Source organism: Mus caroli, chromosome 12 (genome assembly GCF_900094665.2).
Source record: "Mus caroli chromosome 12, CAROLI_EIJ_v1.1, whole genome shotgun sequence".
NCBI classification, from domain to species: Eukaryota; Metazoa; Chordata; class Mammalia; order Rodentia; family Muridae; genus Mus; species Mus caroli.
The window spans coordinates 99157279-99183704 of NC_034581.1; the positions used below are offsets into that span (position 1 = coordinate 99157279).

At 45.3% G+C, this 26426-nt stretch overlaps 1 protein-coding gene and 1 long non-coding RNA gene across 4 annotated transcripts in view; one reads left to right on the forward strand and one right to left on the reverse strand.

Moving 5' to 3' along the window:
• The first annotated feature begins 516 nt into the window (after positions 1-516).
• LOC110307514 lies at positions 517-5631 on the forward strand. The gene is made up of 3 exons (XR_002379403.2): positions 517-694; positions 1829-1896; positions 5471-5631. It is a non-coding gene; the product is annotated as an uncharacterized LOC110307514 (long non-coding RNA).
• Positions 5632-6102: 471 nt separating this feature from the next.
• The window catches only part of Dicer1 (dicer 1, ribonuclease III), a 64858-nt gene continuing 44534 nt past the window's right edge, over positions 6103-26426 (reverse strand). For all 3 annotated transcript variants that reach the window (XM_029484412.1, XM_021178579.2, XM_021178580.2), the window contains 13 exons: positions 25195-25374; positions 24893-25106; positions 24555-24708; positions 23396-23578; positions 23061-23166; positions 22405-22580; positions 20742-21522; positions 18753-18908; positions 14526-15399; positions 12755-13023; positions 10568-10730; positions 10392-10467; positions 6103-10071 (listed from right to left, as the gene is read on the reverse strand). In XM_029484412.1, the coding sequence (XP_029340272.1) occupies positions 9906-10071; positions 10392-10467; positions 10568-10730; positions 12755-13023; positions 14526-15399; positions 18753-18908; positions 20742-21522; positions 22405-22580; positions 23061-23166; positions 23396-23578; positions 24555-24708; positions 24893-25106; positions 25195-25374 (3498 nt within the window). In that variant the 3' untranslated portion in view covers positions 6103-9905. The remainder of the gene's footprint in view (positions 10072-10391; positions 10468-10567; positions 10731-12754; positions 13024-14525; positions 15400-18752; positions 18909-20741; positions 21523-22404; positions 22581-23060; positions 23167-23395; positions 23579-24554; positions 24709-24892; positions 25107-25194; positions 25375-26426) is intronic.

Below are 26426 nucleotides of genomic sequence, written 5' to 3' on the forward strand. Positions count from 1 at the left end.
TTCTTAAAGACATTTATATAAATAATCTACTTCTTTCTTAATTTGGCTGTCACTGTGTTCTCTAAAACAAATATCTTTCCCTTTTTAAAGGCCCCCAAACAGGCAGCACGCTTGACATCAGTATAAAATTCCTCTTGTTAAGCCCACAAAAATTAACACCTTATGAGAAAAGCTGTACCTTTAAAAAAAAAAAACAAAACACCTGACCAAATATTTCATAAAAGCAACACACAGCAAATTCCTAAGGTGGATTCTCTGGATTTACAACCATCAAACTGTATTAAACTTAACAATATCAAGATTTATTCCCTATTAAGTGGAGCCTCGTTGTGGTAATAGCTCACATTTGGTCCCAGAAGGTCTCAAATACCTTCTGCCCTTCACTAGGTACTCTGTCATAATTCATAGCAAGGTGTTTCAAACCCTCATTATGAGGCCATGCTGCGACACTGGGGCATGACATACTTACCTGGGGAAGGGGGTGCATGTGGCATCTTGGGACACAATGTAGAAATGGCCCCTGGGTTATGGAGGAGACACGGAGAACCAAGGGGTAGCCCTCACTGGCTCAGGCCCCAGTAGTATCAAATGTTAGTGTCTGACTGGGCTCTTTCTCTAAACAGTGCCATTGGAAAAGCTCAGGTCAGACAGACTTGGGACACTGTGGAGGCAGGACAGCCACACACCTTCTCAGGTTAGTATCTGCTCAGAGCTGTGCCCAGTTGGTGACACTGTGGGGTCCCCAGGGAGACATCTTCTAAAGGCAGATGCTGAGGCTAACCCAGAGATTCCAATTGTGTTGTGAACCACTGGCCTGGTGGCACCCATCATACCTCTGAGGAACCCAGAATTGCAAGAGGGAGAGAGATTTTCCTAAGAAAAACCGGCTTCCATCTGTGGTCTAGAAAGACAAGGCTATCCTCAGGGCTGCCGCTGCCCACACTGAAATTACAACTTTGGGTGGAAAGGTGGAAATTAATTTTGAAGATTTTTAGTGATCAAAGACTTTCAAGTTATTCTTAAAACATATAGGGTTTACAGCTAGCATTGCTGCCTGGTGGCAGAGCTCTTGCCTAGCATATATAAGGCCCTAGATTTAACCCCAATCCTGCCTGAAAAAAAAAAAAAAAAGTCAGGTCTTTAATCTACCCAAGCTGGCATCTTCAGAATGCACACAGCCTTTCGCCTAAAAAATAAAAATCACAATCTCTGTTCTCTTTGCTAGGATAAAATACTTGGAGAAAAGTAGCTCAGAGGCACAGAGTTCATCCTGACTTGCAGTTCAACGGTGCCAGTTCATCACGGCAGGGAGGAGCCTGAAGCAGCAGGTCACATGGCAGCCAGAGTCAGGGAACAAATGAATGAGCCAGTGCTCAGCCCATTTCCTTTATTGTATTTGATTGAACCCTATGAGCAAGGAATGGTCCCACTCACAGTTTAAAAAGGGTCTTCCCACATCAGTTAATGGAACCCCTGCAGGCATTTCCACCTCCCAGGAGACTCTACCATCTGTCAAGGTGACAACTAACAATGAGCCTAGTGAACAGCCTGTGAGAAGGAGATGCTAATCACTGTGCCATTAAGAGGTCCTCTGAAGAACTACTGTCCCTCAAAGGGTAGCATGCCTCACTTCTTGTGTGGTGGGTTGAATAGGAATGGCCCCGCAGGCCATTTGAATGCTCGGTTATTAGGGAGTGGCACTACTTAACAGGGATTAGGAGGTGTGGCCTTGTTGGAGGAAGTGTGTCATTGGGGGTTGGGCTTTGGGGCTTCAAATGCTCAAGCCAGGCCCACTGTCTCTCTCTTTTCCTACTGCCTTTGGATCCAGATGCAGGACTCTCGACTTCTCTCCAACACGTCTGCCTGCGTGCCACCATGAGTAACAACCTCTGAACTGTAAGCCAGTCTCAATGAAATGTTTTCCTTTGTAAAAGTTGCTGTGGTCATGTGTCCCATCACAGTGATGGAACACTGACTAAGACGACTTGCGCCCTTAGGCTCCAGTCTTCTGGTACTGAGGCTCCCAGTCCTTACCGATTTTAAGTGTACCTCCAGGGCCCAGCCTACTGTACAGAAAAGGAGACAGAATCGTAAAAGGTCCAGGACCTGGCTGAAGAGTATCAGAGCTTGGTTTGCCCAGGCATGAACCTCCCACACCCCACCACCCACCCCCAATGCTCCCTACTGACCAGCTCTGTCCTGATACCTAGAGGGCTAAAGTTAGGGCATCCCAGGATATGTGTGGGCTTCAGATAATCTAGACACCCAGAGATGCTGGTTGGTCATGAGCACCTCTCCTTTGTCAACAACAGTGGTCTCTGGGAGCTTCAGTTCTGGAAAGATTCCATCATCTATTTATAAGTGAGACCACAAACTGGCATTCTGGCTCATGGGACAGACTGACTCAGCCCTTCACACGAGAATAGATGAACAGAATTAAAAACTAACCACCAAGGGCTATGGAGAAGGCTCTGTCAGTGAAGGGCTTGCCATGCAACTTAAGGAGCTAAGTTGAATCCCCAGCACCGATGATGTAATATGCTTAAGATCCTGGGGAGGTGGAGGCAAGGGCTGGCTGACCAGACTACACTACTTAGCGAACTCCAGGCCTATGAGAGACCTTGCCTCAAAATAGACAGTGCCTGAAGAATGACATCCTAAGCTTTCAAGCACTCTCCCACACAAAGCCAACTACCACACAAAATCCAAAGTGACCTCAAACAAAACAAAACCGGGGGCGGGGGGGGACACTAACACAAACAACCAACCCCAGAAAGTTCAAACTCATTTCCATGAACCCACTTGTCTCTACTGCTTCAGGCAGAAGACAAAGCTCAGAGCGCATCTTCGAAGCATAGAGTCAGGTCTGCTGTCACACGCTGCACAGAGCAGCACAGGCTTGAGCTACGTCTACTTCTTACATGCCCCGGCAGGGACAGACCAACAACAGCTGGTTCAAAGCAGAGCCGGAGGGATGCAGCCTGCCTGAGGGCTGCTGTACTCACCCAGGCCGGCCAGCTCCTGTCCAACAGAAGCCTTGGTGCTTCTCTGCTGCCCAGAGTCATTCCCCAGAGAATCCACAGCAACAGCACAACAGCCCCGATGCTGCTCCAGGGGAAGCAGGAATGGGGACAACAGGAAAATGAGAAGCTGCTACCCAGAGAACTGCTTTGTTATCAGATGACAGTATCTATTGATTTGGGTATAGCTGTTTTTCCCACAGGATGTAGCTGCCTAAGACCAGGTCAGGAGTGTTACGTTACTTACTGCCACCTCTCCAGAGTTTTGAAGCGGTGAACTGAGTCGCTTAGTAGCCAAAGTTTAAAGAAGAAACATCAGCTGCAAGATGCAGTGTTCCAGACCAAAGCTTTGAGAGTCAAGATTTTTGAGACAGTTCTCCACCGACTCCTCTCAATTAATTCTATACATCTTACTTGTATCACAGGGCCCTGATCTCCCTGTAAGGCAGCACTGAAACTCAGAAGGGCCCAGTTCTCATTTCCCTTGGCAAAAACATTGTTTAAAGAGAAAGACACAAAAACAAACAAACCTAGCAAACGGGGAATTGCCCTGCCCTTCACTCTTCTGATTGTCCCAGCCCTCCTCTGATGCATCTCCCCAGGACCTATTCTCACAGAGGCAATGGAGACCGGAAGAGTGGAGGACAGTACCACACTTTAGCTGCACACAGCTTGAAGTAGCAATGGCCCCAACTGAGGAGGGGGTTGAACACAGAAGGTGGCATCTAGAACTGCAGCTGGGGACTAGGGTGGGAAGTTTTCAATTACACTTGGCAATACACAAATGGGGTTCTTGGAAGCTGCAGACTGGCACCTGATGGGAAGACACCACCCCTCATCCTGAGCTGGGTCAGCTGCATTTCCTGACGGAGATAACCTTCATGGATCATGGTTACATCCTTCTGGGACTATGAGAGGCCAGCATGTAGAAGCAGAGACTGGTTTCTATATAAAATGTATTCCACAGACCTTCTGCTTCGTGATGGCTCACTGTACCTGAAATGGGTCCCCCTTCAAGCCCAATGGCAGGACAGCTGGGCACTTACTGGTGTGACAGTCTCAGGCTGGGGTCCCAAAAACCTTGCCTAGCCATGTCCTGAAGACATTGCTGGGGATCTCACCAAGAGTCCAAACTTAAAGGTGTCTATGGCCATAGGAAGATGCAGCTCTCTGATATGTATTGCACTCAGGCATAAACCAACCTGAAATGACCTGCAAAGGACACTAATTTCACCGGCAACTGCTCAACCATCTTTAACCAGCAGCACATTTTAAATCTGTTTGTTGCCGTATTGCATCTGTTCATATCTCTAGAACCCATCCATCTCCATCCCACAGGGTAGATTTACTTCTGCACCAAAGGAAGTGAGGGTGAAGGCAAGCCTATGTTGAGTGTGAGCAGCTCACTGAAATTAAGTTTCTCAGAAATACCAGAGAATATTTTGGAGCTGTATGGGACTAACCCCCACTTCACCAGCTAGTGACTTTCTAGCTAGACTCTGCTGTTCATAGGCCAACCACCATCCCACCAACTTCTGCCAAGAGAAGCTGAGTTCCCAGGCCAGAATGTATGCTGATGGCCCTATAGGGTGAGAATAGCATCACAGACCATGCTTTGGCTGTGAGGTAGGTGCACATACATGCTGGTGTGTGAACATGCATGTAGTCTGCGCTTTAGACCTGAAGCCAGTGTAGCTCTCTAATGGAAAGAATCACTTTCCTCACCCCTCCCCCATCTGTCAACCAGCCCGTGGCCCTTCCACTTGCATTAGTTCTTTGTCAGAATCTTGAGGGACTTATACAGACGCTGCAATCTCAAGCCCACTGCTCCCTCCCTGGGCTTCATCAGTCTGTGGTCTTTGTGTGTACGTGTACTAATAACTGAGACCAATCAAGCTCAAAGCAGCTTTTCACAGGACCCCTTCTTTACCCTAAAGCCAGGTAAGCTAGCAGGTCACCCAGCAGCAGCCAGGCCGTCGGAACGACCCCAGCCTGCTCACACCATCTTCTTGAAGCTGCTTTTCTGATTCTGTCAGGGAACAGAGTCTGAGGGTGGACATATCCCAGGATGCCCAAACTTTAGCCCTCTAGGTAGCATAGGTCTGCCACCTAGTCCTCCCCTCTACTTCTCACCACAGGCCCACAAGCCTTTAGCTGAAGTCCTTGAGGCCAATGCAGGTTCTGCTGCAGGCCTGCTGAGTCAGACTATTTCCCATGTACCGCAGAGCGCCTCTGCCGGGGAAGAGGCACAGGCCAGGGGGGCGGAGGCTGCTCAGCTCATCAGGCTTTGTACCAAATCTCTTAAGTTGACTCTTAGTGCATTCTAAACTTGAGAATTCAGAACCAGGGAGAGAAGAGGGAGGCAGGGAAGGAAGAAGGGAGAGAAAGAGATGGGGGAGGCAAGGAAACTCCTCGTACACATTAGTGATTACTGGCTGACTGTACTTTAGGAATTACAAGGAAACAAAACCAAGCAGACAACCCTGACAGAATGTTCTCCAATCTGCAAGTTTTACTAAGAAGTACCACGTGAGTGCAGACTCAGAACGCTGCCATGTGAAAGTGGTGAGGGAGTGCACATCGCATCACTGGTAAAGTCTCCTAAGAAACCAGAGAAGAAACTACAGGCTACACACTTCCCATCTCACAGCCCGGTGACCCCTCTTCACGTTACTGACTTTTGGAAATGTTAAAAGCTTAAACTAATAAAACCTTCACTTAAGCAACAATGCAGAAATGTGTTGTAAGGATCGGCAAGTGGACATTCTGTCTTTGTTTCAAACTAACCTAATTCACTAAGGAAACCATCAAGTAAGTCACAGGCAATCCAAGAGCTGGCACACATCAATCGGCATGGCGGGATTTCAGCAAAGCACAGCCCTAGTAAGAGGACAACTGTTACTGTGTCATATTGTTTCTCAGGAGACCGTGAACAAGATCTTCCTGAAATAGGCAACCTATGAGCTTGTCTACTGAATGAAAACCTTTGGAGACCACTTTCTGCTACCACAGCTGAACTGGTTACACTGCACCAAGTATAAACATTAAAACAAAAACAAAAAACAAAGATAAAGACACAGCGTGAACAGACAATAACTTTATTGGCTACAATTATTAAAAAGAAAAAAACAAAACGGAAAAGCTAAAGGTAACTGTGGTCCATAGGTGCTGGCACAGCTCTGCAGTGACAGCTGCGTGCACGGATACATGTTTCTTTAGAAGGCTGCAGAGTGTGATGTGATGGACTTCGTTTATTGTCGGCAGAACACTCAGCCTGACTCCGTTAGTCATTTCCCTTTATTTACAGCAGAAAAGGCAGTTGTGTTCTTCCCATTCACCTCTGTGCTTTTGCTATGGAACCAGCAGCCAAGACAAATTCTGGGGCCATGTATGACATTTAAACTGTCTGTGGTTGTTTATCAAAGAAAAACAGACAAGAAAATAATGAGTCAAATAATAACTGCAAATTAGTTTGAGGTGATCATTTTCCCTGCCAGTGGACAGCACTCCGTCTCCATGGCAGACACACCACCTTTACAGTCATTTTAACTATCCTTGGTCTCAAACATATCTTTAAAATGTCTCATGTACAATATAAAATACAGAATTTATTGAGAAATAATTAAATTCCAGAGAAGCAATCAGCAGATGGGAAGCTATGGGTTCTTGGGCGTTGTTAAGCACAGAGGAGACACACAGAGCCCGAGGTGGCTAAGGATGCGGCTGTAGGCTCAGCTCAGGGTCTGTGAAATAAAGGTGCAAGGCCTCGGATTGCCAGCAGTTAAGTTTGTGCAGGAGGACTAGGTGCCTTCACCGAGCAAGGAGTCGTTTTAAATCAACAGGCCCCACGAGCAAAGCGGGTGGTTGTGGGTTTTTTACTGGTCTCCCTCCACGCTCTCAGCCACTGTCTGGTGGCTGCTGGTGACTGTACACGGGAACTGAACGGCAGAACCGAAGCAGCCTCAAGTCCCTGCTAATTACACAGCGTGTCTGCATCTTTCTGAGGACGGACTACTGTCGAGAAAATAAAAACATCGGTATTTTAAACGATAATTATAGGAGTGTTAGAGGTTATTCTAAATTTAATCATTTCACATAATATGAACGAAAAAAAGAAACGTAACCAAAACATTTAAAAAGCATAACTAAGTGTTCAGTCAACAAATCTCTGCCATGCTTTCAGCTTTACAGATAAAAGAAAATGTCACAGACAAGAATAATAATAATAGTTCAAATGTGCAAGTGTGTGACAAGCTGCAGGCATCCCAGCATGTTCCCAAGTCAGAACCGCAGCGAGGTGTGAGTGCCGGAGCACTGCCCAGCCTGTGCCACACAGACACAACCCAACAGAGGACAGGGCCTCACTCACTCTGCCTGCCTGGGATTGCAAAAGGGCCACAGGGGACGGCCCAACAGTGCAGCGCCTGCTGAGCTCGAAAGCAGCCACAGGATCTGTGCAGCTGCTTCCTCCTCACGGGCGCGCTGGCTGTCTCCTCCTCCTGCTACACTAGTGGAGGAGGCACATGGAGTCATCGAGGGACTGGGCAGAACAACTTTTTCTCTAAAATGCAAAGTCTTTCAACCAGTGAGCCTGGGGACAACCCCCACCACAAACAAACGCACATCTAACTCATACTTTTGATTTTTCGGACTTGGTCTCTGGGTAAATCACAGTATGATTCAAGCTAGTTATCAGGTACTTTTATCTAACAGCAACCAAAAAAAGAAGGAAGAAAGAAAAACAGCCCAAGTTTGCTATTGATACAACATTCTGAATAGTGGCAAAACATTTGAGCCCTGAGAATGGATGAGCGAAGCATATCCAATTCTGAACTTTTCAATATTAACAAAAAATACTCTCCTTATGTTACAAAATATACTGAGGCATTTTCTTCCACCAGGAATCCAAGTGTGAAACCATCTGCTTTTGGTGCCCGGATGCCAGAGCATCCATCCCAGGACATAAATGCACGAATCACAATGCAGAGAATCAGGTAGTTTATAAATCCCCAAGGACTGTGATAAGACAACAAACTCTACCTCCCACAATCCCACCCCACCTTACTATCTGACTGTACAATTATAGCTACAACATTCAAAAGATCACCTGGTTTGCACATGCTATGATGTCTTGCATTAAGGTTTGTGTGTGTGTGCGCGCATGGGGAAGAGGGATGTTCTAAATCAAATAGACAACTACAATCTCAAGTTAGAATTAAATATTTAAGATGAGTCAGCCAAATTAATTTCATCAAACAATAATTCAGATCCCGCTTTTCAGATGGGCAACAGCACATAATCCTTGGAGACGCTCACTCGCCCCTCTCCATGGGGTTCCTGACAGCCCGAGTGCTTGCTTGCACACACACGGCATATCTCTCTCTCTCTCTCTCTCTCTCTCTCTCTCTCTCTCTCTCTCTCTCTCTCTCTCGCGGGTGACTTGAACCTAAGTGCAGCATTACATGAAGCATCAGCCTCAGGAGATGTGTGGGGAACGCGAGCTACCCTGGCTCAGCCTGCTGAGACTTCAAGCGTAAGAGGGCGAATTGCAGCAAAGCTCTCCTGTGTGTTGGTGGGAGGGCATGGGCAACCCATACAGCATTTTTAAATGTAAATTAAGAGGTATTATAGTCACAGTGCAAAAAATTAAACTTCAAGCATGATACATAAACGTAGCACCAACGGGAAAATGCAGGCAAAGGGAGGGGACTGAGGTGTGTAAGTGAAGAGGGGCCCACAAGCCCAATTGAGACCTTCAGCAAATGCCTAAACAGCTTTACTTTCTCTGATTCTGAAATGAACTAATGACCTAGTTTATCTAAACTGGTGGCTTCTACCCCAGACGGGTTGGTCCTGGCAGTCTGCCACAATGCTGACCCCATAGGAATGACAGCACAGCTTTGGTGACTCTGGCAGCACTGCCTAGTACAAACCTGTGGCATGTCTAGGTGTACTGCATCTCAGGCTCATTTCGTCAGAACAACAGCTGACTGGGCATTTCCACCACTGGGACCACCTGGCAGGAAGTTCTGAGGAAAACCGGGCATCTAGTCATGTATCCTCTCTATAATGATGCTTTAAAAATCTATATACTCACTCTGGGTTTTAGAATGTCTTCAGTACAAGCAACAGAAATCCTACCTGTAATAGTTCCATTGCAAGTGCCCTAGTGAGCTGCCACCCCATCTCATCCAATGCATAATAAGGGGAAGGCAAAATAAAAAGCAAACTATCAAGTCCTTCCTTTTAAGGCAAGAATCCTCTCTGCAGCACGATGTGGCATCTGAGAACCTGGCCTCGACTCACCAACGGCCAGCACTGACTCAGAACCTGTCCCTTCCTATTCTGTGCAATGGTACCCGGGGTCCGCCGGGCGGGCCCCTTCCTCCACTGCCCTCCACAGCACGGGAGCTTCCTTTGCACACTGTTCCCTTTTTGTTGCGCTTGACACCGCAGCAGGACAGGTACTAGTGTAAGGGACTGCAAGGTCAGGACGACCCAGTTCTAGGGACTGCTACAAGAGGCTAAGCTCCATGGCCTCTAACACCAAGCAAAGTCGACAGAAATTAAATGTCAAAACAAAATCAAAAACCTGTCAAAATGATTTTAAAAACTTGCTAATAAACACCAGGATTAAAGCACTCCTGTGACTAAACAAAGCAGGGGTGGGTAAAGAAGACAAGATTGTGTCTGCGCAAGAAACTAAAGCTACAATTAGTTCCAAAGAGTTTATACACATATTAAATGTTTTATTCTGTTATCTGTCTCATTATCAAACTTTAAATTCTGCCTTCAGTTTTCCTGTTCTGTGTCAGCCCGAACCGTCCTGGTGCCGTGGAGCTGTGGTTCTGGTCCTCGGTCTTGCCGCCTGTAAGCCTGGAAGCTTCAGCTGTTAGGAGCCTGAGGCTGGTTAGCTTTGAGGCTGCGGAGGGCCCTTCGTGCTGCAGCAGACTTGGCGATCCTGTAGCTCCGGCCAACACCTTTAAATTTCCCCTTTCCCACCACTTCCACGGTGACTCTGACCTTTCCATCAAAAGTTCTCTCCGCTGGGCTGCAAAACCCCAGACAGTTTGAGTTAGGCATCAGAAGTATTTGTTAGTACTGTCAGTCGGCACCTCCAGTCCTCCTGGGCAGAGTCCCTCCTATGAGCTGACCATGTACCAGGCCTTAGCACACATAGACCGCTCTCTCCTCCCTCCCTCCCTCCCTCAGCTTCACTTTATGAAAACAAAAAGGGAAAGAACAGCCGGTCACACCAACATGGACGCTGAGAGGATGCAGGCCATGCAGGCGCTCTCATTCAGTAGCTATGGTTTCTTGAGAGCCCTTGTGTGTAGATACGTTAGTTCTTTACGTACACACCCTGCTTACCTAAACTTGGCAGTTTCTGGTTCCATCTCGAGCAATTCTCTCACTGGAGAACGAGGCACATTTGCAGAAAACTTTTCTATAATCAGAATAATAGATTATATAAGGTGACTAAAGGCCCTAGAAGCATTTTAAATAGTGTTCTTGTATACACCAGGGGGAAAGAGCCCGCACTGTACCTATTAGAGGCTGCATCATCGGATAGTACACCTGCCAGACCACCTCCAGAGACATCCCACTGTCCATATAAATGGCACCAGCAAGAGACTCAAAAATGTCCCCCATGGCCTTGGGGACTTCGATATCCTCTTCTTTCTCCTCATCCTCCTCGGATCTCCTAAGCTATTGAAGAAAAGTGACTTGTCAAATAGGGCACCTTCAAAGACTATCTACCCCAGACTGGCTTGCTTCTCTTAGCTGCCTTTTACTATTTAACAAGCGTAACCAACACCCAGGTGCACCTGATTCACGGCAGTGGGCATTCCAAAACCACCTTCCCCAGAACCAAAGAGACAAGTACCTGATGCCAGCAAAGGGAAAACCCTTGCAAACCAGAACAGAACTTAGGTGTAATCCAGAATTGCAAGATAAATATGGTCACAATCACCTGTAACCAAATAACTGCCTTTCTCAGAAAAGGCGCCCCTTAGCACCTAGCAAGAGCGACACGTGGGGACGGGCTTAGAGACTAGCACTCTGTGGGCGGAGGAACCCTTTCAGAAGCTCTTTCCCCCCAGTCGCTCTGTCACTGAAACATGAACTGCACTCACTCTGACAGCATGGCCGACACAGCGCATGCTCAGATCCACGGGATAAAACAGCACCTGTGTAAAGCCCACAAGTCTTCAGTGCTCCAGTCCTACCTCTGGCAATAGCTAACTGCATGCACAGGCCTCTGCCTCACACTCACAGTCACTACACATCCTAACGAAAGCTGCTCAACCCCTAGAAGGATCATCTAAGGGAACGAGCCATCTCAAGATGATCACGGCAGCAGCCAGTCCTCAGCTGCAAGCACAGCACGTGAGGGAGCAGCTGTAGTGTGCGGAGCTCCAGCCTCTGTACATTAAGTCTGGACTCCTTAGCAATAGTTATTGACAAATGCTAATGCTGACCACGCATGGGCTGCATAACTAACTAGACAGCTCCAATTCTCTTTTTTTATTTACTTGGATTTTCTAACAACAACAACAACAACAAAGCACAAATTACTGTAGAAGAGAATGAAGGAAAGGAGAAAATTTCAACTTGGACATAAATTAGTGAACGTATTAAATGTTGATACATCCATATTCCCTGGCTCTGGGATAAAAGACAATGTCAACCCTGGCAGGTTTAGCTCCCTCTTCTTACAGCTAAGGAAGCTGAGAGCCACAAAGATAGACTTCCTTAAGACAAAATAGTTCAGTTAGAACAGGCAGATATTTGCAGCTCGTACACAGAAAGGGCAGTAAAAGAACGCAGAAAGACCAGCAAAGCTGACTAGCCCCTCACTGCATCCAAAGACAACTTGAATTTTAGTGAGCTCCTTAAACGTACAGCTTAACTGTAAAGAATGAAATAGAGATCTACACAGGACAGGTAGGTCCTTCCTCATCACTTGGATTTTGGCTGTGACTGCTAAGACTCTGCAGAGCTGGAGCAGGAGCTCTGCTGTTTGGCTGCCAGGGCTTCAGCCCCAGACTTACTTTCTCCAACAGTTTGCAGCCATTGAAGAGATGGCAAAAATTAAAATAAGAACAGTGACCTGAGAATAAATCCCTCTACTGGGATGGAAGCTCCTAGGGTCCTGGGTGCAGGAAGTTGAGCACTATCCCTGCCTACAAAGAGCAGAGCACTGCAGCACGCACACACTGGAGCCAAGCAGCCCAGCCTAGCGGCAGATGCCTCCCAGCACCACTTCAATTTGTTTTTCAATAAGAGTTCCCGAGTTCCCACTTCAACAATGCAAGTGTACATTTGTGAGGCTTACCTGAGATGCTACCAAATATTTGTGACCCACTTAGAAAAGACAGAATCGGATCATCCTGTGGTGTCAGAGAGGCTAAGGCCACTTTGGGGCATGGGAGGAGGTGTACGTCTACAATTGTCTATGCCTGCTGTAGGAGCCTTACTGAGGTAACTGAAAACCCAGGCTCCTTGTCTGAATGACCACATGGGTCCATGGAGTGGGCAGCCCTGTCTCAAAGGCCTACCTGAGCAAAGCAAGTCATTCTCGGCTCCCTTAGAGATCAGGCAGCATGGGGGCACCCTGGTCCTGGCCTGCAACTATCCCTCTGGACAGCCAGGAGTCAGGGCTCAATCTGCCCAAACTCACAGTCCGCTGCTTCCCTCAGCACCGAGTTCACAGCTTAAACAGCACTAACCTCAGAGTCCATTCCTTGCATTTCGTTCTTCTCAAGCTGAAACTTCACAAAGTCATCAATAACATGAAAGAGCTCAGGAGAGACAGCTTTAAAGTACTTGTGGTAGTCATACTTCACAGCCAATGATGCAAAGATGGTGTTATTGACAAGGGCAGAGCGCAGGTCAGTCAAGACCCCTGGAGAATGCTGCCGTGGGTCTTCATAAAGGTGCTTGGTAATGAGGTAGTCCAAAATCGCATCTCCCAGGAATTCTAAGCGCTGGTAACAATCTGCGCAGAGATCCAAAGTGCAATGATGAGCCTGCATGAACACATGCACTTCTGCACACAGTCTGCACGGGAGCCAACGGAAAAGCGGCAGTCCCAGGCTCCTTTTGAGATTTCTACTGAGGAACATTTTCATTTACCTTTCTTAGTAAAATTATTGGGCATATACTCACTAATGCACCTGGAAGTTTTAATGGTAATTGAAAGCATATTTATTATACATAAATTGGGTCATATAATCTTCCAGTGCCCAAATAATATGCTTATTTTGGAGGGGGGAAAAGCCACTTTCCAGATGCAATCCAAGTCATAGCTCTCCTTTCCCTGGGCACTATACTAGCCAGGCAGGCACTGGGCATCCCTTCCTAGTCTCTCTCACCATGCTGGCATCTCAGGAAAGCCATCCATGGCACACATGCCTTCTGTCCACTGCCATCGAGGCAGTGTGTCAGCCACACTCTGCAATGTGTGCTAAGTGACATAATTCCTTAATACTTCCCTGTTATATATTACATGGGACAGCAGCAGGGAAAGCAGGACTCTTCAACTCAAACTCAAATGCACTGGATCTGACAAACCAAGGGACTAAGAAAGAATTGTGTGCTAGGGCACAACACGCAGACGGACAAAAGGATTGCTTGTCCAGGGCGGATCAGAACCTTGATTTCCTCAAAGCCATTAAAAGAATCCACTGAGCTGAGAGAATGAGGCTGGGACGGAAGTGACCTGGTCCAGAGTATCCAGTCGGGAAGAGGCAAAAAGAGACAAGCCAGGCTAGAGCCCAGGCCTCAGAGTTTCTAGCAATGGATGTAGGCCACACCATTTCCTCGCCACAAAGAAAAGCAGGCTTTACTTTGGACCGTCACTGTCAGGGTTAATATTTTGCAAACAGCTTTAACTTACATGACTTTTACCATCCAAACCACAAGATTTTGTTTTGCTTTGATATGCTTGATATTCTCACACAGAAAGCAAGAGATAAGCTTTATCTGGGTTCACCAGCTGAAGCTGACTGGTTCTAGGGAACCTCTTAGGTATCAAGAGGGAGAAAAAGCATTGCACAGTGGGAAGCAATGACCCCTTCCTATAGAATGGTTCTGTTTAAATTTCTCATCTTTAGATTTAAAAAGACAAGAGAGGAACAACAAAAAGATGAAGAAACATCCCACATATGTGAGTAAAACAAGAAGCTAAAGCCACAACTGAGCCTAAGAAAGGTATTTAGGTAGCAAACACCAGATATCAGGTGGATTTCTACACATGCAGCATGTAAGATGCCAATGTGTGAGAGGATACAGGAGCCACACCCAGCACTCACATCACCACACAGTCTTATTCCCCAGCAGACGGGGCATTAGAGTTCTGCTTTCTTTTACTTCCTCCCCAAGCCATGCATCCGTACTGAGCACTAAGACTGTGCATGCACAGACCTTATTTGTGTAAGACCAAAACAAGACACAAAGTCTCCTGCCTTGGGACAGGAGTGTGGCCCTGGGGCTCCTTACCAGTGATAGTGTTGTAGTGGTAGGAGGCGTGTGTAAAAGCCTGCAGAAGATAAGCCTTATTCTTGAATCTATAGTTAATTTTCTTCTCAAAATTTTCAAACCCAGATATCAGGTGGTTCAGGGTTTTTTCTGCATCTGGATGGTCAAACATACACCTCGGTGGGATCTTCAGGCAGCCGTACTCCACGTCTTTCCCTGCAGAGGAGCGCGGGCCAACTGTAGCGGCACTGCTCCCTGAAAGGCTCTTTTCTTGGCTGCTTACGTTCTCCTGAGCAGTGTCCAAGGCCTTCTCCCGGCTGGTCCTTTTGATGACTGGGAGCACCTTCAGCCCCAGCGAACAGAGGAAGAGCTGAGCAGCCCTCTCGCCGCAGCTGGTTAAGTAGCAGCCCAGCAGGGCCTCCACACAGTCCGCTATGCTCTTGTCAGCAATGCACTGCTCCGTGTGCAAGTCGTAAGAAATGGACTGCTTCCCTGTGTCGACGCCACAGTTCTCTTCTGATGGATTCCAGAAACCTACCACAAAGTCATCCTCTTCAACGGCTTTGCTAGGATCCAGATAGCACATCGCATCCCAAGAGCTGTAATCAAAATCCTCAAGGCCTGAGGCAAACGGCAGACTGCCCACGGAGGCCTTTTTGGGCATCTTCCATTCGTACGCAGCGTCGGAGGCGGAGAAGGGCGCAAGAGAGATCTTCCTCACGAAGGCGCCCGAGCCCATGAGCATGCTGTCTATGAACTGGATGTGCTCCTGGTCGTACTCCAGGAAGTCGTCCTCGTCCTCGGCCTCCTCCTTGGGGGCCCTCCACGTCAGGTCCTCCTCCTCCTCCTCACAGGCCTCACCCAGTTTGCCATTAGCCAGCAAGCAGTCTTTTGTCTGAAACGGGGACGGGGAAGGAGGAGAGACAGAGCTGCTGTTTTTAAAAGGGTTTGAAACTCAATAAAAGCAAGGGTTATGGATAATTTCAAATGACAACCACAAATACTGAAAGGCAACTTTTAAAAATCATGGCCATTTGTTTTCAATTAACATAAAATAAGTTATTTAATCATATAAACAAAGTCAAACATGCTCTTTGAATGTTCATTTTCTAAGTTATAAAATGACCTTTATCCAGTATAAATCTGTAAGTGAAGAATTCTGAACGAGGATGACGTTAAATTGATATCCACCATGCAGATGTCAAGTGAGCAGCCAGACTCTGCAAGGACAGCCGAGCCCCGCGGTGCCGAGCAGAACCTTCCATTAGCTATCAGCATTTGAATGTGGTTGCCTGACTTTCAAAACCAACAAAATGAAATTCCAGATGTAGAAAGAGCACTATCTTTACAATTAATAACATAATATAAAAGCAGACAAAAATATTTTTAAAACCCTTTACCACTAAAAACTATAGGAGGGCATTGTAACAGTTTCACTCTCTGCTTCCACTTCAAATCAAAAACCACTCGCTACAATGTAAAACTAAACTGCTTTGCTTAAAAACGAAAAAATAAACGTGCCCAGTGAAAGAGGGTATGAATTTGGGAAATTATTCTTTCGTCCTCTGTTCAGAGCTGTGGTACTCTGGCCAACAGGTCATAGCAGGCTGACAAAACAGAAGAAAATTTAGACTAAAATGGAACAAAACAACCCCATTTCTGTCAAAAAATCTTTGCTAAATCCAATTTCTTTGGCAAAAGCTGTTTGTGAGTGACAACTTTACTAATGGGCTATGATTCAGCAGTGACGTCATCTTCTGCAATGCTAAGATGCCACCCACTCTCTGCAATGCCATAAAGTCACACACAGCACCACCACCCTACTTGGGGGCAAATGCAGGACTGTAAACTTCAACTTTGATTGGAACAACTTTCCAGAGAACTGTGACAAAACGCTTTCAAACTATTTTCCATGTGACTTTAAAACAAGCATACATCTCAGTTTAAACCAGACTCACAAAAGATAGAAACTCTGTATTTGCCTGAAAGAAAAATAGCTTTGAGTCTAGCCATGTAACCACATGCAATCACTAAAAAATAAACCAAAAAAAAAAAATTTTTTTTTTTTTTTGAAAAATAAAAACCACTAAACATCAACAGGGGCCCAAGGGATGGCTCAGAGATTAAGAATACAGGCTGCTATGTGGTGGCGCACGCCTTTAATCCCAGCACTCGGGAGACAGAGGCAGGTGGATTTCTGAGTTCGAGGCCAGCCTGGTCTACAGAGTGAGTTCCAGGACAGCCAGGGCTATACAGAGAAACCCTGTCTCGAAAAACCAAAAAAAAAAAAAGAATACTGGCTGCTCTTGCCAGGCGATCTGGGTTCAGTTCCCAGCACCAACATGGCAGTTTATAACCAACTCTAATGACGGCTGCAGGTGATCCACCTCCCTCTTCTGGCCTCTGCAGGTACCAGCATCTACAAGGTGCACAGACACCTTGTACAGGCCAAGCACCCAGCTAGTGGCAAACCTCAAGAAACTATCCCATTTTCCAAGATAACATAAAAGACTTTGACTAATGTCTGTTTCTATTTGTTTTGTTTGAGACAGGATCTAACTATGTAGCCTTGGGTGGCCTGGGACTCACTATGTAAACCAGGCTGGCCTTGAACTCTGAGACCCACCTGCCTCTGTATCCCAAGTGATGGGAAAAGCATGTGCCACCACATCAGCTTTATTATTTAGGTCTTAAGACAAGATGGGCCAACTTAACATTATTTAGCCTGAGGTTGTAAACTGCAGAGTTCCTGCATAAATCATGTCCTGTAACATGGTGCTGCCACCCAGTGATCCTGGGCTGTCTTCTACATCCCTGGCACTTGCAGACTCTTCATTTTCACAAGGAGTTATACTTCAAAAATGCTCTCCAAAACACAAAAGGCATTTGAAAAGTGTGTGTGTGTGTGTGTGTGTGTGTGTGTGTGTGTATCTCTTGACAGTACAGTCTACTGCTCTCACTCTTTCTCCTAGGAGGCATGCAGAGACTGAGGTGTGACCCAGGGGCAGAAGGAACTGGAAGGACCTTGACTCCGTACCCACTCTGACTCTGTGATCCCTAGTAATTATGTGTAAAGCACCAGATGAAAGTCTATTAGTGCGCGCTAGGAACTGAAGGGCTGACACGGCAGAAAAGGAAAGTCCACGCTGTAACATGTAACTCAGGAATGCCCTGGCACGTCACTGCTACCTAAAGGATCAAATATTAGACAGAAGAGGAGGCCTGCTGGACTGTTTTTAGTAGAAATGAAGTACTTTTTCTAAGGTTCAAATTCTTCACTTTTCTAAGTGTGTGTGAGTGTGTGCATCATGTATTTGAGAGTGTGTGTGTGATAAATTAAGAGCAAATGTCACCCTCAGACTTAATTTCCATTAAAATACTCTTAATGTTTTCCAGCTAAGTTGCATTTCTGTGATAAGTCAAATCCTACGTGAGTTATAAATAAACCCAGCGAGCAGGCCTACGTCAGAGCAGCCTCAGACACCATACCACCTAGACACTTAGGACTCATTGAGACAGAAACGTCAGAAACCAGGCATGAGAAGATACTATTCACAAACCTGTAAAAGAAATGCTGTGATCATTAAAGCCTGAAGTAAAAATGAAATAATGCAAGCCCATTTGTCATCAATACAAAATAAATCTGGCAAGCGAGATGCCTGAACAGATGAGAACTTCAAAGAAGTACAAGACAACTGTCCCTCAGCCACAAGCTGGGAGTCCAGGCCTCTGGGCTGCCCCCTGGTGGTTTGAGGACAAGACAAAGGAAGCTGTAGCTACTAAAGAGAATTCTCCAGTCTGTGGCCTGGTTTAAAGTCTTTATACACTGCAGCCTTCCCATACGGCGGCGAGCTGTCGTCAAGTTGGCAAGAGGAAATAGTCCCAAGCTAGCACTGCCCAAGCTAGTCTGTGCTGAACTGAATTCTTCCAGATACAGCCTGGAGATCACAGGTCACTGCAGAGTCACTCCAACAAATGGCTAAGGCTACACTGTAACATGAGAGGGAAGGAATCTGAGAGGGCTCCGATTTTATTTCTAAGTGGAAACATAACAGAAGTTTATGCCTCTGAAATGGGGAGGGGAGGTAACAGAAATCACACTGCACCAAAACCAACACTATTTCTTAAGTCACAGACAGCCTGCCAACACATGAAATATCTACTACATGGCAAACGTACAGCAGAAAGAAAACAAAAAACAAAATTCTTTAGTCAACACAAGCAAAAAGCTCCATGCTGAGAGCTTACCATTTCATCCTTTTCCCATTTCTCTGAGTGACTTTTGTCTTGGTTTACCACATAACCAGGAGGAAGCCAATTCACAGGAGGATCGAATATCGACACCACCATGCGGCTGGGCAGTCCCTTCTTCTTGCCAAGGCGATACAGGTTACAGTTGCTGACCTTCGGCAGAAAAGAGTCACAAACACTTACCCATAGATGGTCATGGCTGGAAGATACAGCGTGCCAATGTTTTTGTATTGCACACTGGTCAGCAGTTACAAGGACTACACAGTTAAAATAACAACTCTAGGTTTCCAAGTACTGGACAGCCTTCCGTGTCAGACATTTCATCCAAAGTGGAACCCACAAACCCTAATGTATATAAACTCCTCTCCTTATAAACAAGTCAAAGGAAGAGCTCAACTTCAAAGTTTTAAATCACACACTGACAATATGGAACTCAAGATGACAAGTGGAGCTGGGAGCAGATATCAACACTCTGGAACTCAGATGTCATGACATTCTCAGTGAGAAAAGGGACGGATATGTTTTAAGGTGAGAGCCCTCACCATACAAAACAATTGTGTATCTCTGGAGTCTAAGCACCAATAATGTGACACCAACCCTAACGCTCTCAAATAGTGCTCTTTTTGTGCTGGATAGCATTCAAAGCCCTGGAGTAAAAAGTGCTAAAGAACAGCTGCTGCACAGCACACCACCAAGGTGGCTTTATTATCCTCCTCCCAGTCCTTTTGCCTTTCCTAATGTCTCTACCATGTCCCTAATTTACTTAAAACATGACATTTCTGTCTAGTTCTCACTTGGAGACTAGGACCTATCACCATTAATCTCATTTCCAGTTTCTAAAACCTTACTGGAATACTTCAGGAGCCCTTTCCATGTAACTCAGATACTACTTAGCCAGCATCTGGTACCCACAATCAGCACTGGCCACAGTCTGGTAGAAAGCATGCAAAGAGACAGAGAAACGCTCCTTGCAATGTAGCAGGCTCTGTTTGGAACTACCATGAGTCAACACACCTCTCAGCTGTCTACCACGGAACCAATATACATAAATGCTGGTTTCCTTTTCCATGACATGTGAGAGCATCCCAAGAGGAAGACAGCAATAGGAGGAAAACATTCCAAGTCAAGAGAAATGCTCAGTGGAACAGAAAAGCTACAACTAAGGACTTGTTGTGAGGCACAATTCCAGCAGCAGTTGGCAATGAGGACAATACCAGGATGGGCTAGCTTGAGCAAAGACACAGGGAAGGTTAGCTTGAAGCAAAGACACAGGTTGTGCAGAGAGCATGGCGCTTGTGTTGAGACTGGCAGCTGGAGTTCAGGCAGGGTCAGTCTGGAAGATGCTGAGCCCACCTGATACCAGGCAGAGGAAACAATAAGTATTTCTGCAGGAAATGAAGTGAAAGGGGTCTGAAGAGACGAATGGATGAAGTTCTGAAATGTTAAAGTGCCATCTGTCTTGCTCAATAGGGGCTGGTATTCTTATCTCACGTCTCCACTGACTCTAGTAAGCAGCCCTGACAGCTTCCTCAATGTCTTCCTCCTAACCTTGCTGCCGCCACTGCCCACCACGTCCACGATGTCACAGTTGTCGTGGCCTGTCTTAAGAACACTGGGAAGGCAGCCAGCAGGTGAGGCCTCTAGTCTCAGACATACTCCCCTAAATACCCAGACTAGTGAACGACCCGGCACAAGCTAATCCCACTGTCTGGGCATCAGTTTCTTCATCTGCAAAATGGTTCCTCATTTGCACAAAGGTTTATTTTAAACTGCACTTTTCCCAGTAGAGAAGGTCAGCCCGCAGCCTGGCTGTACCACTGGTGCCCTCACATCACTACTGGGCAATGCCTCCATGGGCTTCTCTGGCCCTAATGAACTCAAATGAGTAGCAGCTGCACCGACTCACGGAGAATTCCCCATGGGTAACTTGGCCTGTTTTCAGGCACACTGAAGAAGCAACAGCCCAGAACGAGAATCGTGCCTTACCTTTTTGCTTCTCATATATGAAAGGCGGCCCTCATGAGCATCAGGGTACGTGCAAAACAGATATGTGGTGATAGCATGCTTTAAAAAGGAGTCACCAAGCATCTCAAGCCGCTCCAGGTTAAACCCATCACTAGCATTTGACAGTGTCAAAGCCTGGAGAATCAGGCCCGGATTGGGGCCAAGAGTCCTTGAGGAGTACCCAACAGAAGGGCTCTGCTCAGAGTCCATCCTGTCCTTGAGTGCTTTAACAGCATTCATCATGGCAGGCATCGTGGACACCGCGGGGCTTCCATCTGAGGTAGGTGTGTTAGCGATCCCGTCAAGGTACGTATTACTCAGTAGAGGACATTCATTGCTGGGCTTGGGCTGGTTCTCATAATTGTATAAATTCTGAATGGGATATGAGGTAGTTGGTTGTACAGGTATTTCCTGCTTGAAGTAATTCAGCTGATTTCCTTGGCAAAAGTCTCTGTTAACTAAATCATAACTGCCATTGGCAAGGTTTTTATTGTAAGAAAGACCATTAACTGCTGTAAGATCCGTTGAAACCTCACTTTGGAGCTTGGCAGGTGACTCAGCGGGCAACCTTTTGCAGTTCACAGACATTTGGTCGTGGTTTTCTAAGGAGGCTCTAGTAGCACCTTGATGTGCAGCATGTTCAGGGACTACAGTTGTGCTGTGCTTACAGTAATTATCACTCTCAGCCAACGAGGAGTTACAGGTTGAGATGAAAGACTTGCTATCAATAGATTTTTTCCACCCGAAGTCTAAGTTAGGGTATCTGCAAAGACATTTTTATAACTTTCTATCAACCCTCCAAAGGGTAAGCTCAGAAAAGCAACATTTTGAGTTAAAAGCAAACAAAGCAAGCAAGTCTAGAAGTCATCCTAAGAAGAAAACACATTTCCAAGCTTACCTGACCATGCCTGCAACTCTGCACACAGTCAGTTCTAATGCAGAACAGCTTCCTGCTTTGACTTCGGTTTATGGTCGCAAAGCAGAGCTGACTCAGGACCCAACATGGAGGTCCTGCAGTGGCTACTGGCTTAGTGGGCTCGCCTCCTGAACCAAGTGAGCCGCTTCAAGCAACTTACAAACTTTCTCAGTGCCTCATTTTCTGCTCTTGGAAATGAGGTCAATACAGCCTATGTCAGCAGAGACCACAGAGCATGTTGTTTACACCTGTGTTGCAGACTGTATCATGTACTCAGGTAGGATAACTGGGATTATTGCTCACATTACTATGTTAAGAGGCTTTCAACCTCTACAACTATCTATATGACCAAACTTAATTACGACAAAGATTTCTTTGATATACAGAACTTCACTAACAGGAAAAAAAAGTGATCAGAATAAGAACGAGCGGAGGCTGCTGCTTACTAACATGAGGTTAGTTTTGAGAAGAACAGTATCCATTCTCATCCTTATTTCAGCATCACTGCTACAGGAGCAATGATTCGGTCTCAGGGGGCTTGCTGCTCTCTAACTTGACAAGATCTCAGTGGTCTAGTCGGCTACTTCAGGGATAAACAGTACAGTTTCTTTTCATGTGTTAAATGGGCACATGGTCTTTTTCATCTTTTAGAAACTATAAGAAAAATACAACTTTAACTTAATTCCATTTTGTTGCAAATCAAATTTCTGGCCAGCAACACAGGCATACCTAAAGTCCGCAGGAAGTGATCTGACTCCCACACCAGCATCGCTGGCTGTCTGAGCTCTTAGTTCCTCTGCAGTCAGAAGGCAGTGAAGGCGATACAGTATGCTGGGGAGACAAACTGCTTTTCTCCACAGTGATGCTGGGATTGGATGTATAGCACAGAGTTCCGGAACCAGTATCTTTGAGTAAGAAAAGCACAGGCTGATAAATATAAAGCAAAGCAAAGCAAAATATAAAGACCAACTTCACTAAGGGCTCATGATGAAAATCATAAATGCTAGTAATACTTAACTTCTAAAGCTAATCCTTTATACCTAAATGGGATTTATGAAGGTGATTCCCAATGCATCAGTGGCCAGGAAAACCCAAGTTTTACCAACAAGGATGTTCAAAATAAACTCAATACCCATGGTGACCTTCCTAAATTCACAGGTCATTGCTATATTGATAATGTTGAGACTTCAATAAAAACCAAACTAGGTCATGCTTGAGCAGGTTGTACATATTGAAAAACAGGGACATGAATTTGAAAAAGAGTAAGGAGGGGTACACGGGAGTGCTTGCAGGGAGGAAAGAAGAGAAAAATGATGTCATCATATTATAATAACCTCAAAAGAACCAATTTAAAACCCTTAGTCCTGTGACTAGCACCTCATTACCTGTTTGTTCTGCAGACTTTCCCATTTGGCCTTCCTCTTCTCAGCACTGCTTAGAGGAAGCGCTTTCCCCTTCTGATTCAAATGCCGAGGTGTCAAAAGGTTCAGTCTATACAAATTTCAGAACAATTTTATCAAAAAAGCAAACTAAAGTACACCTCCCAGTGGTTAGAACTCCAACTTAGGTATGCCTACACATTGCCTAAGGAGCTCTGTCAGCACACTCCTCTACAACACAGACAAGTCTGTCCAAAGGGGCCATGAGCAGGCAGAGGTACAATGAACCCTATAAAGCAAGCCCCCCTGTGCAACCTAAGTATCGTGTCTGCGGCTCTTACCTGGAAGATGTGTGGTCAACATCCAGCAGTGGCTGGTTGAGATTGGTCAGGTCCAGGTTATACTTTGTTTTATAATATTCTGCAAAAGTTTCATATTCAGGGGAAGGAAATTTACTGAGTGGGGTAAGATCCGTATATACATCAGCTACATAAAATCGATGAGGCTGATCAAAATTGCGGTATCTAAAAATAAAGAAAATCAATCAAGTTGCCTTTTGTGTAACTCAACTATCTTCAAAGTACAACTATTTTAATATGGAAACACATCATTAAGAATTCAAATAATTAAATGTAAATAGCATTAATGAAAATTTAAATTCCAAAAAAAAATTTCAAGAGTTTGAGAATAAAAACTATATTTCTGTTAAGTAAAACAAGCTCTCCATCTCCCCCTCTTATTCTGCTTCTTCTAACTGTCTTTTGACAATCTTAAAAGCTAAATAAATCATTCCTGCAAATATTTGCTTCACCAATACAATCAAAACAGAAAATGCAATATCCAACAAAGTAAATCCTTTGCAAATTATTATGTTAAATATGTGGTATCTGATATAGAAGATGTATTTTGACCTTCTCTCTCTGCCTTTCTACAATAAAGCTCTAAAAACCATTTAAAAAATGTATTTCATTATCTATGCAAGCGATAGTCTAGTGCAACCTTTACAATGCGACTCTGGGTAGGGGTAGAGACAGAAGGCAAAGGACAGGAATGTGCATGCATGTAAGCCAGAGTCAGTCACCCAGCTCTAACTCTTTGTCAAGTATTCTGACATCACGAACTGCCGCAGACTCCACTCCCTAACTCTGTCAAGTGGTACCTTCCCCACCTCCACAGGTGGAGTAACAATGACTGTCTTGGAAAGCTTAAGGCACACACATTCTTCCCAATGAAATTCTCCAGGAAGACTTTAGAATTAAGGGAATAGAGACTTCTTAAAAGGCTAGCAACATTATTTATTTATATAAGAAATAATATTTTTCACAATGTAACTCTCTCAGCTGCAGTGCTCTTTGGAATTGTTTTAAATGTTGTGAATGGAGAGACACTTTCCCTGACTGCCCTCTGCATGCTGGTGACATGGTACACAGCCACAGCCACAATGACAAGCACACCTGAAGCAAGGCCCACTGCCATTTTCCTTCCCACTGAAGCACCCACCTTGGAATGATCACTGCATCTTGGTAATCTTCTAACTTAAAGACAAACGGTGTTTCCTTTGAATACTTGGTGCTGGGAATGCCTATCCGAGCTTCCGACTTCTCAATATCCTCCATGAATTTAAAATCAATGTCCAAAGTGCTGGAGTCATTAACTTCAGGAAGAAAAACACTTTAACAGGTTAAATATAACATAGGTGAGATTTCCATTTAAGGTACACTAATGTGAGTCTACAGCTAGCGAAGTAAGGAGGATTCACGGGATACACAATGAGTGAGTCACCAGCAAACCGCTCGCTACCCAGCTAAAGCAACCCTGGCAAGCAGGCCCCTTCTTACCAACATTAAGAGGTAGAACACAATATGCTGACTCCGCGCCTGTAGGTTTAAACTCCAGGGCAGGCTTCTCAAGCCGGAGAATATGTGAGAATATGTACTGGTGCAATCTTGTAATCAGCTCGAGCATTTGTTGAGACAACGTGAAACCAGACTTCTTCAGCTCGATGGATATGGTGACCTCTCCAGAGCGTGTATACACAGGAAAGTGAGGAATCTTAGCAAAAAGAAGAGTGGGTACCTTCAGTCAACAATGACATTAGTTTATTCCATCTCTATGTCAATAGATATAGTGAAGGGTTTACCTGAGGTATGGGTTTGGCTGTCAGGATCCCAAAGCATCTTGTGGTGTCCTCAGGTGGGTAGAGCTTCCGCCGCCTGAAGTTGAGTTCGTCAGGGAGGGGGGTAGTTAAGACCATTCCTATCACATACAGGTAACAAGGCTGGTCGGGTTTGGGGTAACTCTCCCTCAAGCACTCTGGAATCTAGAGTTGGAAAGAAGAATTAAGCATCATGCTCAAATACAACCAGCCTTTGTTCTAGATGCTGGAAAGAAAAGACATTTATTTCTGCTGTGGGGTTAAACAAAGCAGCAACAGCAGCTCAGAAGGCACTCAGTAGCGAGTCTTGTGGGAAGCCAAAGCTGCACACTGCCCAATTTACCTATGCTATTATACACTGCTTATTACAGTTTTATGGAATATCAAAAGTATTTAAAATAGCCTTTTTAAAATATTAAATCATTTGATCTATTTCTTTTGACTGAAAAGCACTTTTATTCCATGAGTTTTCAAACTATTTACTCACACAGAGTATCAGAAAATAAAGGTAGACCTGTTTTTAATATTGTATATAACCCCGTCCAGATAACATTCAATATGCTCTATTATTTGTAAAACTATTTCATTTAAAAAAATATTTTTCTCTGTACAAATCACATTGTCTTGGCACCAATGGGGAAAAAAATTTATATTTCTCAGTACAAATGGAATCATAACAGAGACTTAGCTAAGGTAAATGTGCAAGAGGGAAAGGAGGGGAGAAGAGAGGCCAGGAAGAGGGAGGGAGGGACAGAAAGACAAGCAGTTTGTGCCTCAGTTACTACAACAGGACAACCTTTCGCAAACCAGTGTCAGTTTTAATACTCATGACCTCTATTGGACAGAGAGAGAAAGTGTGTGTGTGTGTGTCTGTGTCTGTGTCTGGTGGCTGTGGTAACCAGAGGACAGCCTGTCAGAGTCAGTGTTATCTATCCTACCATGTGGTTCTCGGGGACTAAAACTCCAGCAATCAGGCCTGCCGAACCAGCTCTCTGGCTCTAATGTAATTCTTAACAGTTCTCATTATGAGAGTGAATCAGTACTGTGATCATTACTTCAGATTTTCTGAGTTTTCTACTTTCTCAGACTCATAGGTTGGGGTCTACACAGGTAGTTCACAGTTACATTGTTACCCACGGACTAAGAGTCAGTACTAAAGACAAGATGGGTGGGTCAAGGGGGCAGTGAGCAAGACAGAACGCGTATCTCAGAAGACA